Here is an 18,823-nt window from a genome sequence, read left to right as displayed (position 1 = left end):
CATTGTGTGAATAAAAAGGACTCCCCCAGATAGTGATATTTGCCATATGAATTTGTTCTTGGTTTGGGAAGTAAGAAATTGGGAATATGTGTTTAAGGTCACTGAATATTTTAAGGAGTATAAATTAATGAATGAGATCTTTGTTATTAGATTTCCTAATAAGGGGATGAATTTATGTATGCCCAGTAAGTTTATAACAATGTCAGATATACTTTCATAGCAAAGTGGATTTTGCTAAATCACTCCACTGATCCCTTATCCCCAGTGAGAACATAGTGATAAAAACAGACAGTGGTTATAACCTTTCCTAACAATATTCAGAAAAAAAATACAAATAAAAATAATTATAATATACTATGTATCTATCTACCTATCTATCTATCTATCTATCTATCTATCTATCTATCCATCTATCTATCTATCTATCTATCTATCTATCTATCTATCTATCTATCCATCTCTCTCATATATATATATATATATATATATATATATATATATATATATATATATATATATATATATATATATATATATATATATATATATATATATATATATATATATATATATATATATATATATATATATATATGTATATATATTTATATATATATATACACATATGCACACACTGTATATCCCTAGAAGACCTATTTAAAGTGTATCTTCACCCTCATGAAGGACTTCCATCCTATCCACCCCTCCTCCCCTCAGCTAAATAATTAGGGCTGTGTTTTTTGTTTTTGCTCTTTAATAAAAAAAAGTGTGACCCTGCCCCCTTGCATGTCATTGCACTGTCCTTCCTGTGGCTATTGGGATATGCACGTCACATATCCCAGTAGGCAAAGCACTTCATTCACAAAGAAAGGGGGGGGGGCCTAGCTCTGCATCATCAGGAGGAGGCATGCCGGCTAAACGAAGGAGGAGCCACTATGCCTCTTGATGATGTCATATTCTGTATGGTGGCGGGGGACCAAGAGATGGAAGAGAACCAGAGAATCTCAGGGGGACAATGCTGGATTCTCTGGGCTTATGAGTAGTGGTAAAAAATAGCAATGAACCACCCGGTAAGTGGAGAGGTGGGGCGGGGGGGGGGGGGGGTGGTTGGAGAGCAGAGATCCTCTTGAAGCCCTACCCACTCCATCCAGATTGGAGTATATTCTTTTTTGTAGAAAGGCTTTTTAAAACTTAATAATATAGAATTACATTTTTTAATTCAAGCTATATAACTATAAGTCATGATCATCTCTAAAAAGCTTCAACATAGCCAATTTTATTTCCATCAATTAAAAAAAATGAATAATTTCATCTTTATAAATTCATTGTTAAAAAAAAAATCACAAATCTATTTGAGTAAATTGTGTATAGGTACAGTATGCAGTTTTACCTTGGGTCTTATCTTTCCATTGGGCTGAACTCTGACGGCATAATCTGTTTTCGTATATAATCTGCTCTTCATTATGTGAGGCTTTTCCATGTCCTGGAATCCTTTGGTTTGTTTCCTCTCATGAAGTTTCTGAGGTACAGGAGGAAGAAGAATAGAAGGATTAGGAGGAGAAGTAAAGGTTTAGGAATAGAAGGATTAGGAGGAGAAGTAAAGGTTTAGGAATAGAAGGATTAGGAGAAGTAAAGGGTTAGGAATAGAAGGGTTAGGAGGAGAAGTAAAGGTTTAGGAATAGAAGGGTTGGGAGGAGAAGTAAAGGTTTAGGAATAGAAGGATTAGGAGGAGAAGTAAAGGTTTAGGAATAGAAGGGTTAGGAGGAGAAGTAAAGGTTTAGGAATAGAAGGGTTAGGAGGAGAAGTAAAGGTTTAGGAATAGAAGGGTTAGGAGGAGAAGTAAAGGTTTAGGAATAGAAGGATTAGGAGGAGAAGTAAAGGTTTAGGAATAGAAGGGTTAGGAGGAGAAGTAAAGGTTTAGGAATAGAAGGGTTAGGAGGAGAAGTAAAGGTTTAGGAATAGAAGGGTTAGGAGGAGAAGTAAAGGTTTAGGAATAGAAGGGTTAGGAGGAGAAGTAAAGGTTTAGGAATAGAAGGATTAGGAGGAGAAGTAAAGGTTTAGGAATAGAAGGGTTAGGAGGAGAAGTAAAGGTTTAGGAATAGAAGGGTTAGGAGGAGAAGTAAAGGTTTAGGAATAGAAGGGTTAGGAGGAGAAGTAAAGGTTTAGGAATAGAAGGATTAGGAGGAGAAGTAAAGGTTTAGGAATAGAAGGATTAGGAGGAGAAGTAAAGATTTAGGAATAGAAGGGTTAGGAGGAGAAGTAAAGGTTTAGGAATAGAAGGGTTAGGAGGAGAAGTAAAGGTTTAGGAATAGAAGGATTAGGAGAAGTAAAGATCTAGGAATAGAAGTAAGAAAAAGAAAAAGTAAGAGGAGAGCAAGGGGGAAGAAAAGAAGAGAGAGGATGAGAAGAGAAAGAATAGATGGAGGAGGAGAAATCAGATGAGGGCAAGGGGAAGAAGAGGATGAAGTGAAGAGAAAGGACAGATTAAAGAGGAGAAGAATTAGGAGGAGGAAGGAAAAAAAACTTGTTGAAAAAGAAGTAAAATACAGGTTGTCTTGTGAATAGTGTAACATGAAGAAATATAATGTAAAGAAAAAAAAGCAGGCGGTTGCCAACATTGCATTAGAAGTCATTTGGCACACCATAGTCAATGCTCTAACTGACTAAAATTTCCCATTTTCCAAGTAAAGCAAGCCTACACCAACCCTGTTTTATGTAGAGTGCCCCAAGAGCCATGGTGATACTCGAATATATGTGAACTCAACCGGGTTGAGTTACCCGGGTTTCTCAACCAGGGTTCCATGGAAGCCTAGGGTTCCTCCCGAGGTTGCTAGGGGATTCTTGAGCAATGAGGAGTTTCTGTCTGTTAGATAAGTTCCCACTGACACCACAGATCTTTTTAGCTATCTGTAAGGGGTTAATTCTTCCCAATGCCCACGATCGTAAAGAGCATTCTTCCCTCTGACCTTTACACTAATGTATCATGAGTTGTAGATTTAGTCTTTTTAACAGGGGTTGCCTGAGACCAGAAAAGCTATTTCAACGGTTCTACTGTGTTAAAAAGCAAAGACTGTTCTAGATCATCAAAACAAGTTATATAATTGAATCTTCAGATCTTAGACATGGTGACTGACTTCCAGAGATGTATAGTAACTAAGTAGAACTACTTCACTACTGTACTTAATTAACGAAAAGCGGTATCTGTACTTTCCTAGTACTTTCCTGTACTTCACTACATTTTTTCAATGATTTCAATGATTTCAATACTTCTACTCCGATATTTTTTTTTTGTGCTGCATAGTTACTCGTTACTATTATAAAAATTACCACTGCCAGAACAGTAGATGGCAGGTTTCATGAAGCTCAAAACATGTGTATTATCAGCGCATAGGAAAATAAATGCTACTGTATGTATAAATAAAAGCTGCATTTGAAATAATAAAAAACAATATGATGTTCAAACTTTTGACTTCTTTCTTTAATAACTACATAGCACAGTACTTGTACTTTTACTTTCAGTACTTGAGTAGCAAAATTGAAAAAAAAAAAAAAAACTACTTGCAATACTTAAGTACAAAAAATGTTGAATACTTTAGTACTTCTACTCAAGTCACTTTTCGATCGAGCACTTCCACTTCTACTCAAGTATGGGTTTCGAGTACTTTATACAACTCTGCTGACTTCAGTAGAACTAAATGTCCTGTTGGCATTCTGGCTGTGGAACTAGTGGGGAATTCTCGTATATATTTAGGACTTTAAAGTGGCATTCTCCTCCTTTTATACCACTTGGGGCTTTTTTAACAAGTCTGCTTGAAAATGTCCTATTTGTTGTACAAATATGCACCCAGCTTCTTCCATGGTCACCGGCTCTGGTCTGCCGTCCCACAGAAGTTGACCAACAGTGAGGCACAGGAGTGGCTGGACTGAGTTGGTGACCCCAAATAAATCAATTTTAATATTAAATCAGCCAGTTATCTGAGGCATCTTATGTGCTGTGTAGAAAATTAGAGATAAAACAAAGCCACCTACAGTTGCCCACAAAGTAAGAAATTGTATAAGTGGAACGATGAGATAAATAAAAAATGACATATAGGATACGGTCTGTCAGAAGTATTAACAGAACCTGTTATTTTTTCCTGCCAGTCGATGTTATTTCTCCACTTTCTCTAACAGGGTGACTACGCTGTTCATAATGCTGAGAAATAATGCAGTAGAGTTGTCAGCCAGTGGACAGGGTAGTCTTAGACAGAGCCATCTTTAATATTGATTGGACCCTGGGCAAACGTTTTCTTGGGCCCTCAGGAATTCACTTATCAATTATTTGCAGACAGTGCGGGCTCAAGGGACAGCTGCTTTGGGCCCCACAACAATAACTGGGCCCAGGGCAGCTGCCCCTTTCGCCCTGTGCTAAAGACAGCCCTGGTCTTAGATGGAGATGTAGTTTCAAATGGCCTTTAGTAAGCAACACACAAATTGAGCATAAGTTCACCTACCCCTTTTTAGACATTTACAGCAACTCTATTTTTATTTTGGAAAAAAGGTTTAAATCATCCCTGATTAAATATTAGTCCCACTTTTGTTCTAGAAATGGAGTCCTCAACAACCCTCACTCCCCCCCCCCCCCCCACAAGCTTAAAGTGAAATAAAAGGTAGATATTTTGAAAAAAAAAAAAAAAACATGTCATACTTACCTGCTCTGTGTAATGGTTTTGCACAGAGCAGCCTCGATTTTCCTCTTCTGGGGTCCGTTGTCAGCACTCCTGACCCCTCCCTCCTGCCGAGATGCCCCCATAGCAGCTTGCTATGGGGGCACCCGAAAAGGCTTTCTTCCTCCAAGCCACTGCTCTGCATGTCCATTCACACACGGAGCGCGGCTCAAACCCACCCCCACTCTCTCCTCATTGGGTCACTTGCTGTGATCTACAGTAGAGGGAGCCAATGGCTCCCGCTTCTGTCTCAGCCAATGAGGAGGAAGAGACCAGGGGGAGCCGCTGCTCTCGTGCACATCGCTAGATCGAGATGGGGAACAGGTAAGTATTAGGGAAGCTGAGGGAGAGCTGCACATAGAAGGATAAGAGGGGTACTTCGTGGCATTTTTCTCCTAGGTCATTACCTCTGCAAAATTCCCCCCACCCTACTGCAAGTAATGTAGACCTTTATCGGCAGGGTCCACAAATTCCTCTGCTCTCTGCTGTCATCTGAAATCACTGCATTGGGCAGAAAAAGGCTCCATTGCTGTTTCCTTTGCAGTGCTGAAAGACCTGATGTGACACAGAGCACCACAAATGGAGTCCGTAGTGGAGCCTTTATTTCCCAGCAGGTATGAATGACAGCTGGGATCAGGGTAGGAGTTCTACAATGTGCCTTGGGGACCTGTTCAGCTTGTCTAGTGACCCCAACCAAACTTTCCAGCCCTGCTCCTTCCTTTCAACAGATACTGGGTGAGGTGGAGGAGAGGAAGCACGTAAGGTAGATATGGCTACTGAGATGTATTCTTTTCCAGTCTGTCTGTCCCCACACCCTGCTTACATACAGTACATCCCTTTCCAACCACCTTGCCTCCTCCCCCCACTCCACTGACATTTAATTCCCCCAGTTGCCTCACCTACGCTCTACTGCTTACATGTATCCCTCCCCACCCACTGACATATATCTTTCTCACATGCATCTTTTACCAGCCAACTAATCACCTCTTTCCCAACTATCTTGCATCCCCCCCCCAAATACAAACATCCCTTCATAGCCACCTCAATATCCCTTCCCATACATTCCTGATCCCTCCCTAGCCTCTCCAGCCACCTTACTTGAACCCCACTGACATAAATCTCTCTCCAGCCACTTAACCCACTCGCTGACATATCTCTCCTCAGTCATCATGCTACCCTCACTGACATACATCTCTCCCCAGCATACTAATCCCCCTGCTGATTTACCCCCCCCTCCCCAGCCACCTCCACTGCACAGATGCACCCCTACCTGACCAACTCATCCTAAAGCCACCCCCCCAACATTACCCCCCCCCCCCCCCCCGCCACCTTTATTTAAATGCATCTCTCCCCAGCAAACTCACCCCATTACCCTGTTATGGGAAGCTGTCAAAGCAGACAACCTCAGGCAGTGGAGGCATTCCCTGTCCCGCAGCACACCCCTTGCATATGCGTGGCTGAAGGGTGGGAAATGCCTCCACTGCTGATGATTTGATGTCAGCTTTGACATCTTTCAGGCCAGATACCCCTGATGGGTTGGGAGTCGTGATTGAGCTCATCGCTACCTAGGTGCTGGCAACCCATGCTTCGCCACTGGGCAGGGCCATCTTACCAAATGGGCATGCTGGGCAGTTGCCCGGGGGCCCCACTTGCTCAGCGACCCAGCCCCAGCCAAGCATTAGTCCCAATTCCCGTGTGCATCCTGCACCGAACTTAGCAGGTGACAAGCGCCTGTAAGCCCTGTGCTCCTGTTAGGCCACTTTGGCCATGGAGGGGGAGCCCACGACTGCAGGAGTGCCTCCATCGGAACAGGTACACACAGGACAGTCGAGTCTGACTCCCGTCCGTGTATGTGTGTTCACCGGACCCAGCTGCCCAACTTGGAAGCTGTCATTAGCCTGGCACTGCTGTATTAATAAATATCGCCTTATCGATAATTTGCATTTTTATTCTCTTGGTTGATTGAGTAGGCAGGGCCCCAGTGCACTGCATTGCCTGGGGGCCTTTAAGGCACTTAAGATGGCACTGCCACTGGGAAGAACAGACTATCTTTGTTTGCCCACTTAGCAAGTTGTAAACAACCAGAGTTTGATCCATGTGTCTTTGTAAACTTAAACCTTATCCCTTGTGAACACAGTGATAGAAAGACAACAATAACTTTTTGCTATCTGTGTCTATCTCAAGATTGCAAAAAGTAGTAATTTATATGCTTTTTAAAATTACTTCTATAGGTTGACCTTCCAAGTGGCTCCCATTACATCTGACCTCTCTCCACCAATTTGCATTCACCCCACCATTCCCAGTACAATTCTACCCTAAACACTTCACAATTCAAAATTACATTTGAATAACAAATCATTACTGACAATCCACATTTACCCTCTTCTACTCAATCACCTTTCCTCAACAACCTCCAAAAACGATTCTTAACATCCATTGAACCGCTACCCCATTCACGTGTTTGCTAGAATGAATAAAATCTGATCATTGTGAGCATCCCATAGTGGTAAATTACCCGTCCCAAGTTTTATATTTGTCTCTTCTGCTGGACAGCTTGGCGAGTTAAAGATAGTGGAAAAGTAGTGGATCTACTGGCAGGATCAAGATAGCTCCTACAGAAAACATTTTAAATATCTTCCTGTTGTTAACAAAACGAAAATCCTTCTAGTCACAGAATTTACCAAGGACATTTTAAAAATTACAGGGCATTTTAAAAAATAACAAGAATCCCAGAAGATTGTATTGTTTATAATGCCAAAACCTTCTTTTTAGTTTAGCATATAGCAGGGAATAGTTAAGACCCCTATTTATTTGCCCTTAGTATCTCATTGTGAAGATTTCCCCTCACTTCCTCTTTAACCACCTGCCGCCCGCGCTATAGCCGAAGTACGGCTACAGCGCGGATTCGAATTTCCGGGAGGCCGTCTTTAAACGGCCTCCCAGAAGCAGGCTCCCCGCGCTCTCCCGCGAGTGCGCATCGGGGAAAATCTGTGTCGGCCGTGTCCCTTGGACACAGCCAATCACAGATCGTGGTAAATGACCAATCACAGCGGCCATTTACCACGTGATCGGACCGTGCAATGAGAGATGATCTCATATGTAAACATCTGAGATCATCTCTCATCGCCAGCTCTCCTTCCTCACACAGAGACTGCAGTGTGAGGAAGAGGAGAGCCGTCAGCGGTAAGGGGAACACAGAGGAATGTAATCAGGGCACTGATCACCAGTGCCCTGATTACACAAGAGAAAAAAAATGCCATTACTGCCCACAGTGCCTGCCATCAGTGCCCACACTCAGTGCCCATAGTGCTGCCAGTCAGTGCCCATCAGTGCCTGCTCATCTAGGCACTGATGGGCACTGACTAGCAGCACTATGGGCACTGAGTGTGGGCACTGATGGTGCTGCCCGTCAGTGCTCATCAGTGCCACCCGTCAGTATCAATCAGTGCCACCCATCAGTGCCACCCATCAGTGTCCATCAGTGCCGCCTCTCAGTGCCCAGCAGTGCCACCTCTCAGTGCCCAGCAGTGCCACCTATCAGTGCCCAGCAGTGCCACCTATCAGTGCCACCTATCAGTGCTCATCAGTGCTGCCTATCAGTGCCACCTATCAGTGCTCATCAGTACGGCATATTAGTACCTCCTCATCAGTGCCACCTCATTAGTGCCCATATGTGCCACCTCATCAGTGCAGCCTATCAGTGCCGATCAGTGCAGCCTCATCAGTGCACATCAGTGAAGGAGAAAAATGTATTTATTTTCAAAATTTACTCACAGAAAATAAGAACTTTTTTTTTTTTCAAAATGTTCTGTCTTTTTTCTTTTTTTTTTAGTAAGAAATAAAAAACCCAGAGGTTATTAAATACCACCAAAAGAAAGCTCTATTTGTGTGAAAAAAATGATAACAATTTCATATGGGTACAGTGTAGCATGACCGCGCAATTGTCAGTCAAAGTGTGAGAGCGCTGAAAGCTGAAAATTGGCCTGGGCAGGAAGGAGGTGAAAGTGCCCGGTAGGCAAGGGGTTAAAAGCCTCAGCATGACAGATGAGTTCCTTTCAATACAAAGAGGATATCCACTCTTGGACAGTTACCAGCAGAACAGATTTTCCATCATAAGATTTCCCTTATTCCTGGGATAACTCAAAAATGTTGGCTTCCCCATTACTTCCTTTATCATGGTCACCAGAACGAACAGCGAATGAATCTCCCAAGAGTATTCAATGACAGAGATTATAACTCTTCCATATCTTATCCAAAATAAAAATAAAGATTCTTTTTTGTCTTTTGCTCACCCTTATCTCCGGCTGGTTCCTGGGTATCACATAAAGATGAAATTTATACTCCAAGCAGTTCACGTCTTCTGGGCAAACCACCCTGCTGTATACCAAAATCTTCCCCTCAAATGGAATAGGTCTTCTCCATAATTTCGAAAACAGAGCAACAAGACTAGAAAAGGAGGGGTTTTCCAGTATAATGTGAGATGGCCCAATGGTTATTGGTTTTATTATGTTAAATGTTCCATCCTTAAAATTGCCACATCTAATTAGAGAGATGCCTCTTTTTAGACCTAAAGAATTAAAATACATTTTAATTTTAGAAAGATGCTCAGGGTTCTTTTTCCCAACAGTTGACCCACAGCCAAGCACACGGTCACAGTCACTTTTCGGCTCAATTAACAGTCTAAGGCAGGGATCCTCAAACTACGGCCCTCAAGCTGTTGCGGAACTGCACATCCCATGAGGCATTGTAAAACTCTAAGTCTAAGGGTTCCCTTTTTTGGTGTTTTTATATTTGGGTAATTTGGATGGGGTTAGGGATATGAGTAGGATACTCCAGAAACTATGTATGGGAGGACATTTATCTTCTGAAGAACTATGAGCCAGTAGAAAACTTGAGAATGGTAATTCTTCATTTGGAGGACAGTCCAAGCCAAGTCCTTTCATTAGGAATTAAATAGACTAAGCTCTTCAGGACACTGGACGCCTACAAGAGAACGGCCTCAGCCCAAAGTCTCTAGGATCTCTCTCACCAGTCTGTACTCACAAATGCTCTTGGAAAGTTGGTTACCTCCTTTCAACATCCATGTGACACCTTTTTCTTGTGATACCAGACTAGATCCTCAGATGACAGTCCCTCCGTCATCTTTCTGCAGCTTCTAGCAAAGCAGGCCCTCAGGTCACCCACCCAAGGCCTCAGCAACCTGTAGGAACATGACAGGATGCCCTAAGGGGGCAAGCAGCCCCCCTAAGGCTTTGATTTCCTTCCAAGGAAAAAGACCTGGAAGCTCTGTGTCTCTGAGAATTTATACAGACTCCCAGCAACTATCTGGGCCACCCTCCCTGGGATTGGTCAAGACTATATAAATAATAATGCTGCCCATTTGCCTTGCTCCACACCTACATTCCAGAATAAACCACAGTTCTTCAGAAAGCAGAGAGAGCAAACAAACCTGCAGTAAGTAAAACAGTGAACAGACAAGCATAATCAACACAACCACATTGATTACAGTGAGCAATAACCAAATCTACCTAAACCTAGGACCTATCTTGGAGGGTGCTACACTATCAATGTTCATTGGGGTTTTAAAACCCTTGTTGCTAAGTATAGCTTGTATGTTTATATGCACATGGGGCAGCCATATTTTATATGCGATTTTAATTTTTTTGCGCTATAAACAAAAAAAGAGCGACAATTCTGAAAAAAAAAAAAAAACTATATTTTCACATTGTGCTATATAACATCCCCCCCCCCCCCCCCCAAAAAAAAAAGTAAAAATCAAAAATTTTCATCCTTTTTTTTTAGGCCAATTTGTGTTCTGCTACATATTTATGGTTAAAAAAAAAAAAAAATCGCAATAAGTGTATATTGATTGGTTTGCGAAAAAGTTATCGCGTCTACAAACTAGGGGAAAGATTTATGTAATTTTATTTATTTATTTTACTAGTAATGGCGGCGATCAGTGATTTCTAGCGGAACTGCGACATTGCGGCGGACAGATCGGACCCCTAACTGACATTTGTGACACTTTTGGGGGGACCAGTGACATTACTACAGTAATCAGTGCTACAAATATGCACTGTCACTGTACTAATGACACTGGCAGGGAAGGGGTTAACACAGTGGTGATCAAATGGTTAAATGTGACCCTAGGGGGTGTTTTATAACTGTATGGGGGCGTGGCTTGTAAAATTACCATAGAGAAGGATCACAGGCACTCTGTGATCATTCCAGAGAGAAGAATGGTCAGCTGTGTTTACAATAGCTGACCGTCCTTCTCTCTCAGCGGGGAGCGATCGCGGGTGGCCAGCGGTAATCGGAGCCGCCTGCCCTGTGCATCGGAGTCCCCGCTGCCAAGTGGGCGCTCGTCCCCCAGCACCACTCCCGCAACCGACGTAACCCTATGTCCTTTCGCACAGCCTGCCGCGGTCAGCCAGTGCTTACAACACTTTCTTAAATAAAATGATAACAATTCTTTGACCTACCTTGTAAGCACATGTGATGTGGTAGGTACACTTCTGACACTACTTTGGGCTCTACGGTTATGTTAAACATTGGACCCACAATGTCATATCCATTGTCCTGTATTTTATTTACATTGTCACTCTCAAATCTCAGCTCATATGTGATGATGACTTCAGATTTCACTTTGAACATGATTCCTGTCTCTTTGCAGCAGAAAAGTCGGCCAGGCTTCAGTTTTAGCCTAAATAATAAAAGAAAAAATACCTTTATTACGTTGGAACCAGGGTTTTTTTTCAGGGGGAACGCAGTTTCCTTCAGTCTGAATGTATGCAATGGCAAAGGGGTGCTGGGGTCAGTGGGGTGAGCTGAAGGGCCTACTGATGCTGGCTGCTGGGGGATCTATTGTTGCTGGGGTTAATCTATTGTTGCTGGAGGGCATTTTGTTGTGTGTGGGGCTATTGTTGCAGTGGAGGATTTATTGTTGCTTGGGGGAACTATTGTTTCTGGGGGGCTATTGTTGTTGGGTAGGGTCTATAGTTGCAGGGGAGGATTTATTGGGGGGGGGTGGGATTGTAGCAGGTGAAGATTTATTGTTGCTGGTGGGGATCTATTGTTGGGGGGGGGGGTCTATTGTTGCTGATTCCAGGGGATCTATTTGACTGCTTTTCTAGTTATCATTAACAAATTCCATACAAATTACCTAGAACCACAACATGATACTTGGTTCTGTATTCTCTAAAAGAGGGGGGGGGTACTGGTGGGTGGTAGAGGATGGAACCAAAGTAAAGTACTCGGAGGTGGGTAGGGGGTGGAGACAAGGGGTGACTCAGAAGAGGGGAGTACCTGCACCTATTCTCGGCGAAAAAAAGCCTTGGTTAGAACCTAAATGTTCCCAATGTCCCCAAGCTCCTAATTTCCTGTTGGTAGCTGACATCATTTTCCCTGCTGAACTGAACTCAATGCAATGTTATCAGCCCTGCCTGCTCAACTTCCAGTTGTCTATTCCAAGGATGTGGACATCAAGGATCACTGGATGGGGTTTCTCCATTAATGAGATGATCTTGGCTTTCTTCCTTCAAGGATGCATGACTCCTGATGCCCCTTTGGTGGTTGATGTAGACCACAGCCATGGCATTGTCTGATTGTACCCACCGATTCCTTGCAGAAGGGGAGTCTAGTGGTGCAGAGCCATCTCTATCATTCTGAGCTTCAGGATGTTGATGGAGAGCTTGGCCTCCTCCTATGATCACATTCCCTGAATTGTGGGGAAAAGAGGAACAACTCCCCAGCCTGAAATGCTGGCATCTATCGTTATAACTTGCCAATGATATGGTAAAAATGACTGGGCTGGAGATCCATCAAGCTAGGAAATTTCTTCCTTGGTTGGATAGGAGCATGGGTGGGTTCACACAAGGAGCATGCTTGTTCCATGCCAACAAGGTGTTGTGTTAGAAAATATTGAATGAAGTTGGGTGAATGGGACAGCCTAGAAGAAGGCCACCAGGAGACCCAGAAATCTCATAGAGATTCTCACAGAGGGGCGTCTCCATGATCCCATGTCCTGAGCATGAGTTCTGAGAGAAAGCTGTTTTTCTCTGGAAGTAAGACTTTTGCTTGGATTGTGTCTATTAGTATTAGGCCCAAGTATTCCAGATGATGATAAGTTTGGAGAGCAGGTTTTTGGACTAATCCCCCAACCAAAAACCTGAAGCCTCTGCATTGTCCTGTAGATGTTTGCATTGCTGAAAGGGAGATGAGTCCTACGGAAGAAGGTTGCCTAAATCAGTGGTCACCAACCTTTTCGGACCTCACAGACCTCTAAACTCACAATTTTGAATTCCGCGGACCACTAACATGAATTTTACATACACACAATGCTCTGGCTCTCTGCGCCCCTCCCCCTGAATCACACTGCTGCCTTTTACACACAATACTCCAGCACTCCGGCTCCCCGTTCCCCTCCCCTTGAATCACACTGCTGCCTTTTACACACAATACTACAGCACTCCGGCTCCCCGTGCCCCTCCCCTTGAATCACACTGCTGCCTTTTACACACATTGCTCTGGCTCTCTGCCCCCCTCCCCCTGGATCAAACTACTGCCTTAAGCACACAATGCTCTGGCTCTCTGCCCCCCTCCCCCTGGATCACACTACTTCCTTATACACACAATGCTCTGGCTCTCTGCCCCCCCGGATCACACTACTGCCTTATACACACAATGATCTGACTCTCTGCCTCCCCCACCCCCCCCAAACTCTGCATCACACTAATGCCTTATACAGACTCATCTTTGGATCTTACCTCCTTATCCAGCTATGTGTTTAAGCTTGGTGCTCTCTCCCACAGTCTGGGATCAGCGCTGCCATTGAAAGTCCCCTCCTTCACCTCCTGCTCTCTGCACTACTCCCGACGCTCCCCTCTGAGTTCACGAGAGCCGAAACTACAAAGGAGGGTATCAACACTCACTGATAGTATTGACTGAGTCTGTCAGCGTGCATTGAGACCCACACTGGAAATAACATTGGCCGCTATACATCCACCATAATGTTGACTTTTGGCAAAACCTCTGGGGACCACCAATATTTTATCGTGGACCATCAGTGGTCTATGGACCAACGGTTGGCGACAGCTGGTCTAAATAACCACTGACCTGGGTGCCCTGAGTGCTAAAACTTTGTCCCATGAACATCTGGAAATCTAAGTTCTCTGAATGATCAGAATGTAATTAAAGTGATAAAACTTTACCTGTATGTCTTTCCATTTACAGTCGGTGAAACTAAACTCTTGGGCTCTTCCTCAGACTATGGGAAGAAAAATAAGAATATTATAATATAATAAAAATAAGGACTAATATTGGTTAAACCTGTAGTACAAACATGTTATTCCCCACTTCGGCTCTCACATCTGTTTACCCCTAAATTTTAAAATTTCTGCTATGAGCCATTTTATTCAGGGATAATTTTGTCATTATTCAACATGCCAGCATAATACATATATTGTTTTTAAAGATAAACTAGGCTTTCTTTTTGTGAATATTGTCCTGCAACAATCTTTTTTTCTTGCAATCCTTGGACACTTAAGCGTAATGAAAGTAAACAAAAGGCATTTTTATTTTTTTTATTTTTTTTGAGCAGTGTTAGTTTAAAAATAAATTACGGCATATGTGTTACGGCATATAAAAAATGTGCATTTTATTCTGTAATTTGTCTTGTTTAAAACAACACTAAAATCATGATTCCGGTACAAAGCATTGCAAAGTTATTTCCAAATGAAGTAGTGTTTTTTTTTTTTTCAGTTTTGGGCTTTTTTCAGTGTGATCTGTGTGAATACATGTAAAAGGTGTAAAAGTATTTAATGAACAAAGTTTACAACAGCAAACCGTCGTTCTCTCTCAGCGGGGAGTAATCGCGAGTGCAATTGATGCCAACGGTTCCGTGGATCCCCATCTCCGCTTCCTAATGAGGGCGGGCGCGTGCCCCCAGAAGAACTCCCGCCAACTGCCGTACAGGTACGGTGGTTCGTGCAGCCGAGCCAGCCTGCCCCAGTATACCTGCGGCGGGTGGTCGGCAAGTGGTAAAAAAAGATCCAGTGGATTGGCATCCCCGCTACCTAGTGGGGGTGGGCGCGCTCCCGCCCCCAGGACCACTCCTGTGAACCGACCTACCCCCTACGCCAGTTCGCACAGCCGAGCCAGCCTGCCATAGTATATCTGAGGCAGGCCGTCGCCAAGTGGTTACGTTGATTTTATGTGGACACGAGGCACCCAGCACATTTATATACAGTGCCTTGCGAAAGTATTCGGTCCCGTTGAACTTTGCGACCTTTTGCTACATTTCAGGCTTCAAACATAAAGATATAAAACTGTATTTTTTTTGTGAAGAATCAACAACAAGTGGGACACAATCATGAAGTGGAACGAAATTTATTGGATATTTCAAACTTTTTTCACAAATAAAAAACTGAAAAATTGGGTGTGCAAAATTATTCAGCCCCCTTAAGTTAATACTTTGTAGCGCCACCTTTTGCTGTGATTACAGCTGTAAGTCGCTTGGGGTATGTCTCTATCAGTTTTGTACATCGAGAGGCTGAAATTTTTGTCCATTCCTCCTTGCAAAACAGCTCGAGCTCAGTGAGGTTGGATGGAGAGCGTTTGTGAACAGCAGTTTTCAGTTCTTTCCACAGATTCTCGATTGGATTCAGGTCTGGACTTTGACTTGGCCATTCTAACACCTGGATATGTTTATTTGTGAACCATTCCATTGTAGATTTTGCTTTATGTTTTGGATCATTGTCTTGTTGGAAGACAAATCTCCGTCCCAGTCTCAGGTCTTTTGCAGACTCCATCAGGTTTTCTTCCAGAATGGTCCTGTATTTAGTTCCATCCATCTTCCCATCAATTTTAACCATCTTCCCTGTTCCTGCTGAAGAAAAGCAGGCCCAAACCATGATGCTGCCACCACCATGTTTGACAGTGGGGATGGTGTGTTCTGGGTGATGAGCTGTGTTGCTTTTACGCCAAACATAACGTTTTGCATTGTTGCCAAAAAGTTTGATTTTGATTTCATCTGACCAGAGCACCTTCTTCCACATGTTTGGTGTCTCCCAGGTGGCTTGTGGCAAACTTTAAACGACACTTTTTATGGATATCTTTAAGAAATGGCTTTCTTCTTGCCACTCTTCCATAAAGGCCAGATTTGTGCAGTATACGACTGATTGTTGTCCTATGGACAGAGTCTCCCACCTCAGCTGTAGATCTCTGCAGTTCATCCAGAGTGATCATGGGCCTCTTGGCTGCATCTCTGATCAGTCTTCTCCTTGTATGAGCTGAAAGTTTAGAGGGACGGCCAGGTCTTCATAGATTTGCAGTGGTCTGATACTCCCTCCATTTCAATATTATCGCTTGCACAGTGCTGCTCCTTGGGATGTTTAAAGCTTGGGAAATCTTTTTGTATCCAAACCCTGCTTTAAACTTCTCCACAACAGTATCTCTGACCTGCCTGGTGTGTTCCTTGTTCTTCACGATGCTCTCTGCGCTTTAAACAGACCTCTGAGACTATCACAGTGCAGGTGCATTTATACGGAGACTTGATTACACACAGGTGGATTCTATTTATCATCATTAGTCATTTAGGTCAACATTGGATCATTCAGAGATCCTCACTTCTGGAGAGAGTTTGCTGCACTGAAAGTAAAGGGGCTGAATAATTTTGCATGCCCAATTTTTCAGTTTTTTATTTGTTCCTGTATCCATAGGCCAGACTGGTAGTTATGGACATGATCCATCATCTGCAGACAGGTTACATTTGCCCTTTTTTTCAGGTTCCGGGCATGTTATACAGCCCCAGAACACAGTGGAGGTGGTAGGGAGGTGGTAGGGAGGTGGTGGAGTGGGTAGGGAGGTGGTAGAGAGGTGGTGGAGGTTGTAGGGAGGTGGTGGAGTGGGTACGGAGGTTGTGGAGGTGGTGGAGTGGGTAGGGAGGTGGTGGAGGTGGTGGAGTGGGTAGAGAGGTGGTGGAGGTTGTAGGGAGGTGGTGGAGTGGGTACGGAGGTGGTGGAGGTGGTGGAGTGGGTAGGGAGGTGGTGGAGTGGGTAGAGAGGTGGTGGAGGTGGTGGAGTGGGTAGAGAGGTGGTGGAGGTTGTAGGGAGGTGGTGGAGTGGGTACGGAGGTGGTGGAGTGGGTAGGGAGGTGGTGGAGTGGGTAGAGAGGTGGTGGAGTGGGTAGAGAGGTGGTGTGGGTAGGGAGGTGGTGGAGTGGGTAGGGAGGTGGTAGAGGTGGTAGGGAGGTGGTGGGGAGGTGGTGGAGTTGGTAGAGAGGTAGTGGAGTGGGTAGGGAGGTGGTGGAGTGGGTAGGGAGGTGGTAGAGGTGGTAGGGAGGTGGTGGGGAGGTGATGGAGTTGGTAGAGAGGTAGTGGAGTGGGTAGGGAGTTGGTGGAGTGGGTAGGGAGGTGGTGGAGTGGGTAGAGAGGTGGTGTGGGTAGGGAGGTGGTAGGGAGGTGGTGGAGGTTGTAGGGAGGTGGTGGAGTGGGTACGGAGGTTGTGGAGGTGGTGGAGTGGGTAGGGAGGTGGTGGAGGTGGTGGAGTGGGTAGAGAGGTGGTGGAGGTTGTAGGGAGGTGGTGGAGTGGGTACGGAGGTGGTGGAGGTGGTGGAGTGGGTAGGGAGGTGGTGGAGTGGGTAGAGAGGTGGTGGAGGTGGTGGAGTGGGTAGAGAGGTGGTGGAGGTTGTAGGGAGGTGGTGGAGTGGGTACGGAGGTGGTGGAGTGGGTAGGGAGGTGGTGGAGTGGGTAGAGAGGTGGTGGAGTGGGTAGAGAGGTGGTGTGGGTAGGGAGGTGGTGGAGTGGGTAGGGAGGTGGTAGAGGTGGTAGGGAGGTGGTGGGGAGGTGGTGGAGTTGGTAGAGAGGTAGTGGAGTGGGTAGGGAGGTGGTGGAGTGGGTAGGGAGGTGGTAGAGGTGGTAGGGAGGTGGTGGGGAGGTGATGGAGTTGGTAGAGAGGTAGTGGAGTGGGTAGGGAGTTGGTGGAGTGGGTAGGGAGGTGGTGGAGTGGGTAGAGAGGTGGTGTGGGTAGGGAGGTGGTAGGGAGGTGGTGGAATGGCTAACCAAGTCCTTGTCCTCCTCAGATCCAGACTAGCTAGCAGTCCACCCTAGCTGTCAAAGTAGAATATTCTGACTCTTCATCTGCAGCTATGGTTTTGCCCCACTAACAGACAGAAATGGCACTTAAAGTTATACTAAAGTAAAATTTTTTTTTTTTTGTTTAAAAATAACAAACATGTTACACTTCCCTCCTCTGCGCAGTTGGTTTTGCACAGAGCAGCCCGGATCCTCCTCTTCTCAGGTCCCTGGCTGGAGCTCCTGACTCCTCTCTCCTGGTGAGTGCCCCCACAGCAAGAAGCTTGCTATGGGGGCACCTGAGCCGAGTCACAGCTCCCTGTGTCCATGCAGACACAGAGCCGTGGCTCAGCCCCGCCCCCTCTCTCTCCTCATTCGCTCACTGACTTTGATTGACAGCAGAGGGAGCCAATGGTATCTGCTGCAGTCTCAGCTAATAAAGAGGGAGAGTCCTGGACAGCTGAGACTCTCGTGCACATTGCTGGATGGAGATAGGGCTCAGGTAAGTTTCAGGGGGGCTAAGGGGGACTGCTGCACACAGAAGGCTTTTAATCTTAAAGGAGTTGTAAAGGCAGAAGGTGCATTCTATGCATTAAGATAAAAAGCCTTCTGTGTGCAGCTCCCCTAACACTTACCTGAGGTCCTTCTCTATCCAGCGATGTCCACGAGTGTCTCCGCCGACTGAGATTCTCCTACCTGTTTGGCTGAGACATAGCAGTGGCGCCATTAGCTACCGATGCTGTCAATCAAAGTCAGCTAGCCAATCAGGGGAGAAAGGGGGCAGGCTCTATGTTTGAATGGACACACGGAGCTGTGACTCAGCTTGGGTGCCCCCATAGCAATCTGCTTGCTGTGGGGGCACTCAGCAGGAGGGAGGGGCCAGGACCTCCAACCAGGGACCCAAGAAGAGGAGGATCCGGGCTGCTCTGCGCAAAACCAACTGCACAGAGGAGGGAAGTGTAAAGCCCCGTTCACATACGAGCGACGCTACTTCCAGGGGCAACCTCCGAGGTCGCGGTGCGAGCAGCGCGCCGCGACCTCGTAGCGG

The 18,823-nt window shown here is 45.0% G+C and overlaps 1 protein-coding gene across 1 annotated transcript in view; it reads right to left on the bottom strand.

The window, feature by feature from the left end:
* The window catches only part of LOC309557076 (NACHT, LRR and PYD domains-containing protein 12-like), a 139,645-nt gene that overhangs the window by 18,374 nt on the left and 102,448 nt on the right, over positions 1-18,823 (bottom strand). Inside the window, exons 16-19 of the mRNA XM_082259682.1 lie at positions 13,916-13,971; positions 11,189-11,409; positions 8,999-9,273; positions 1,391-1,519 (exon numbers count right to left, since the gene is read on the bottom strand). Of these exons, the coding sequence (XP_082115808.1) occupies positions 1,391-1,519; positions 8,999-9,273; positions 11,189-11,409; positions 13,916-13,971 (681 nt within the window). The remainder of the gene's footprint in view (positions 1-1,390; positions 1,520-8,998; positions 9,274-11,188; positions 11,410-13,915; positions 13,972-18,823) is intronic.

The sequence above is a fragment of the Pelophylax lessonae genome (assembly GCF_965119305.1).
Source record: "Pelophylax lessonae genome assembly, chromosome: 5".
Lineage (NCBI taxonomy): Eukaryota > Metazoa > Chordata > Amphibia > Anura > Ranidae > Pelophylax > Pelophylax lessonae.
Note: the sequence above shows the minus strand (reverse complement) of the source record. Positions and strands in the feature narration are given on the sequence as shown.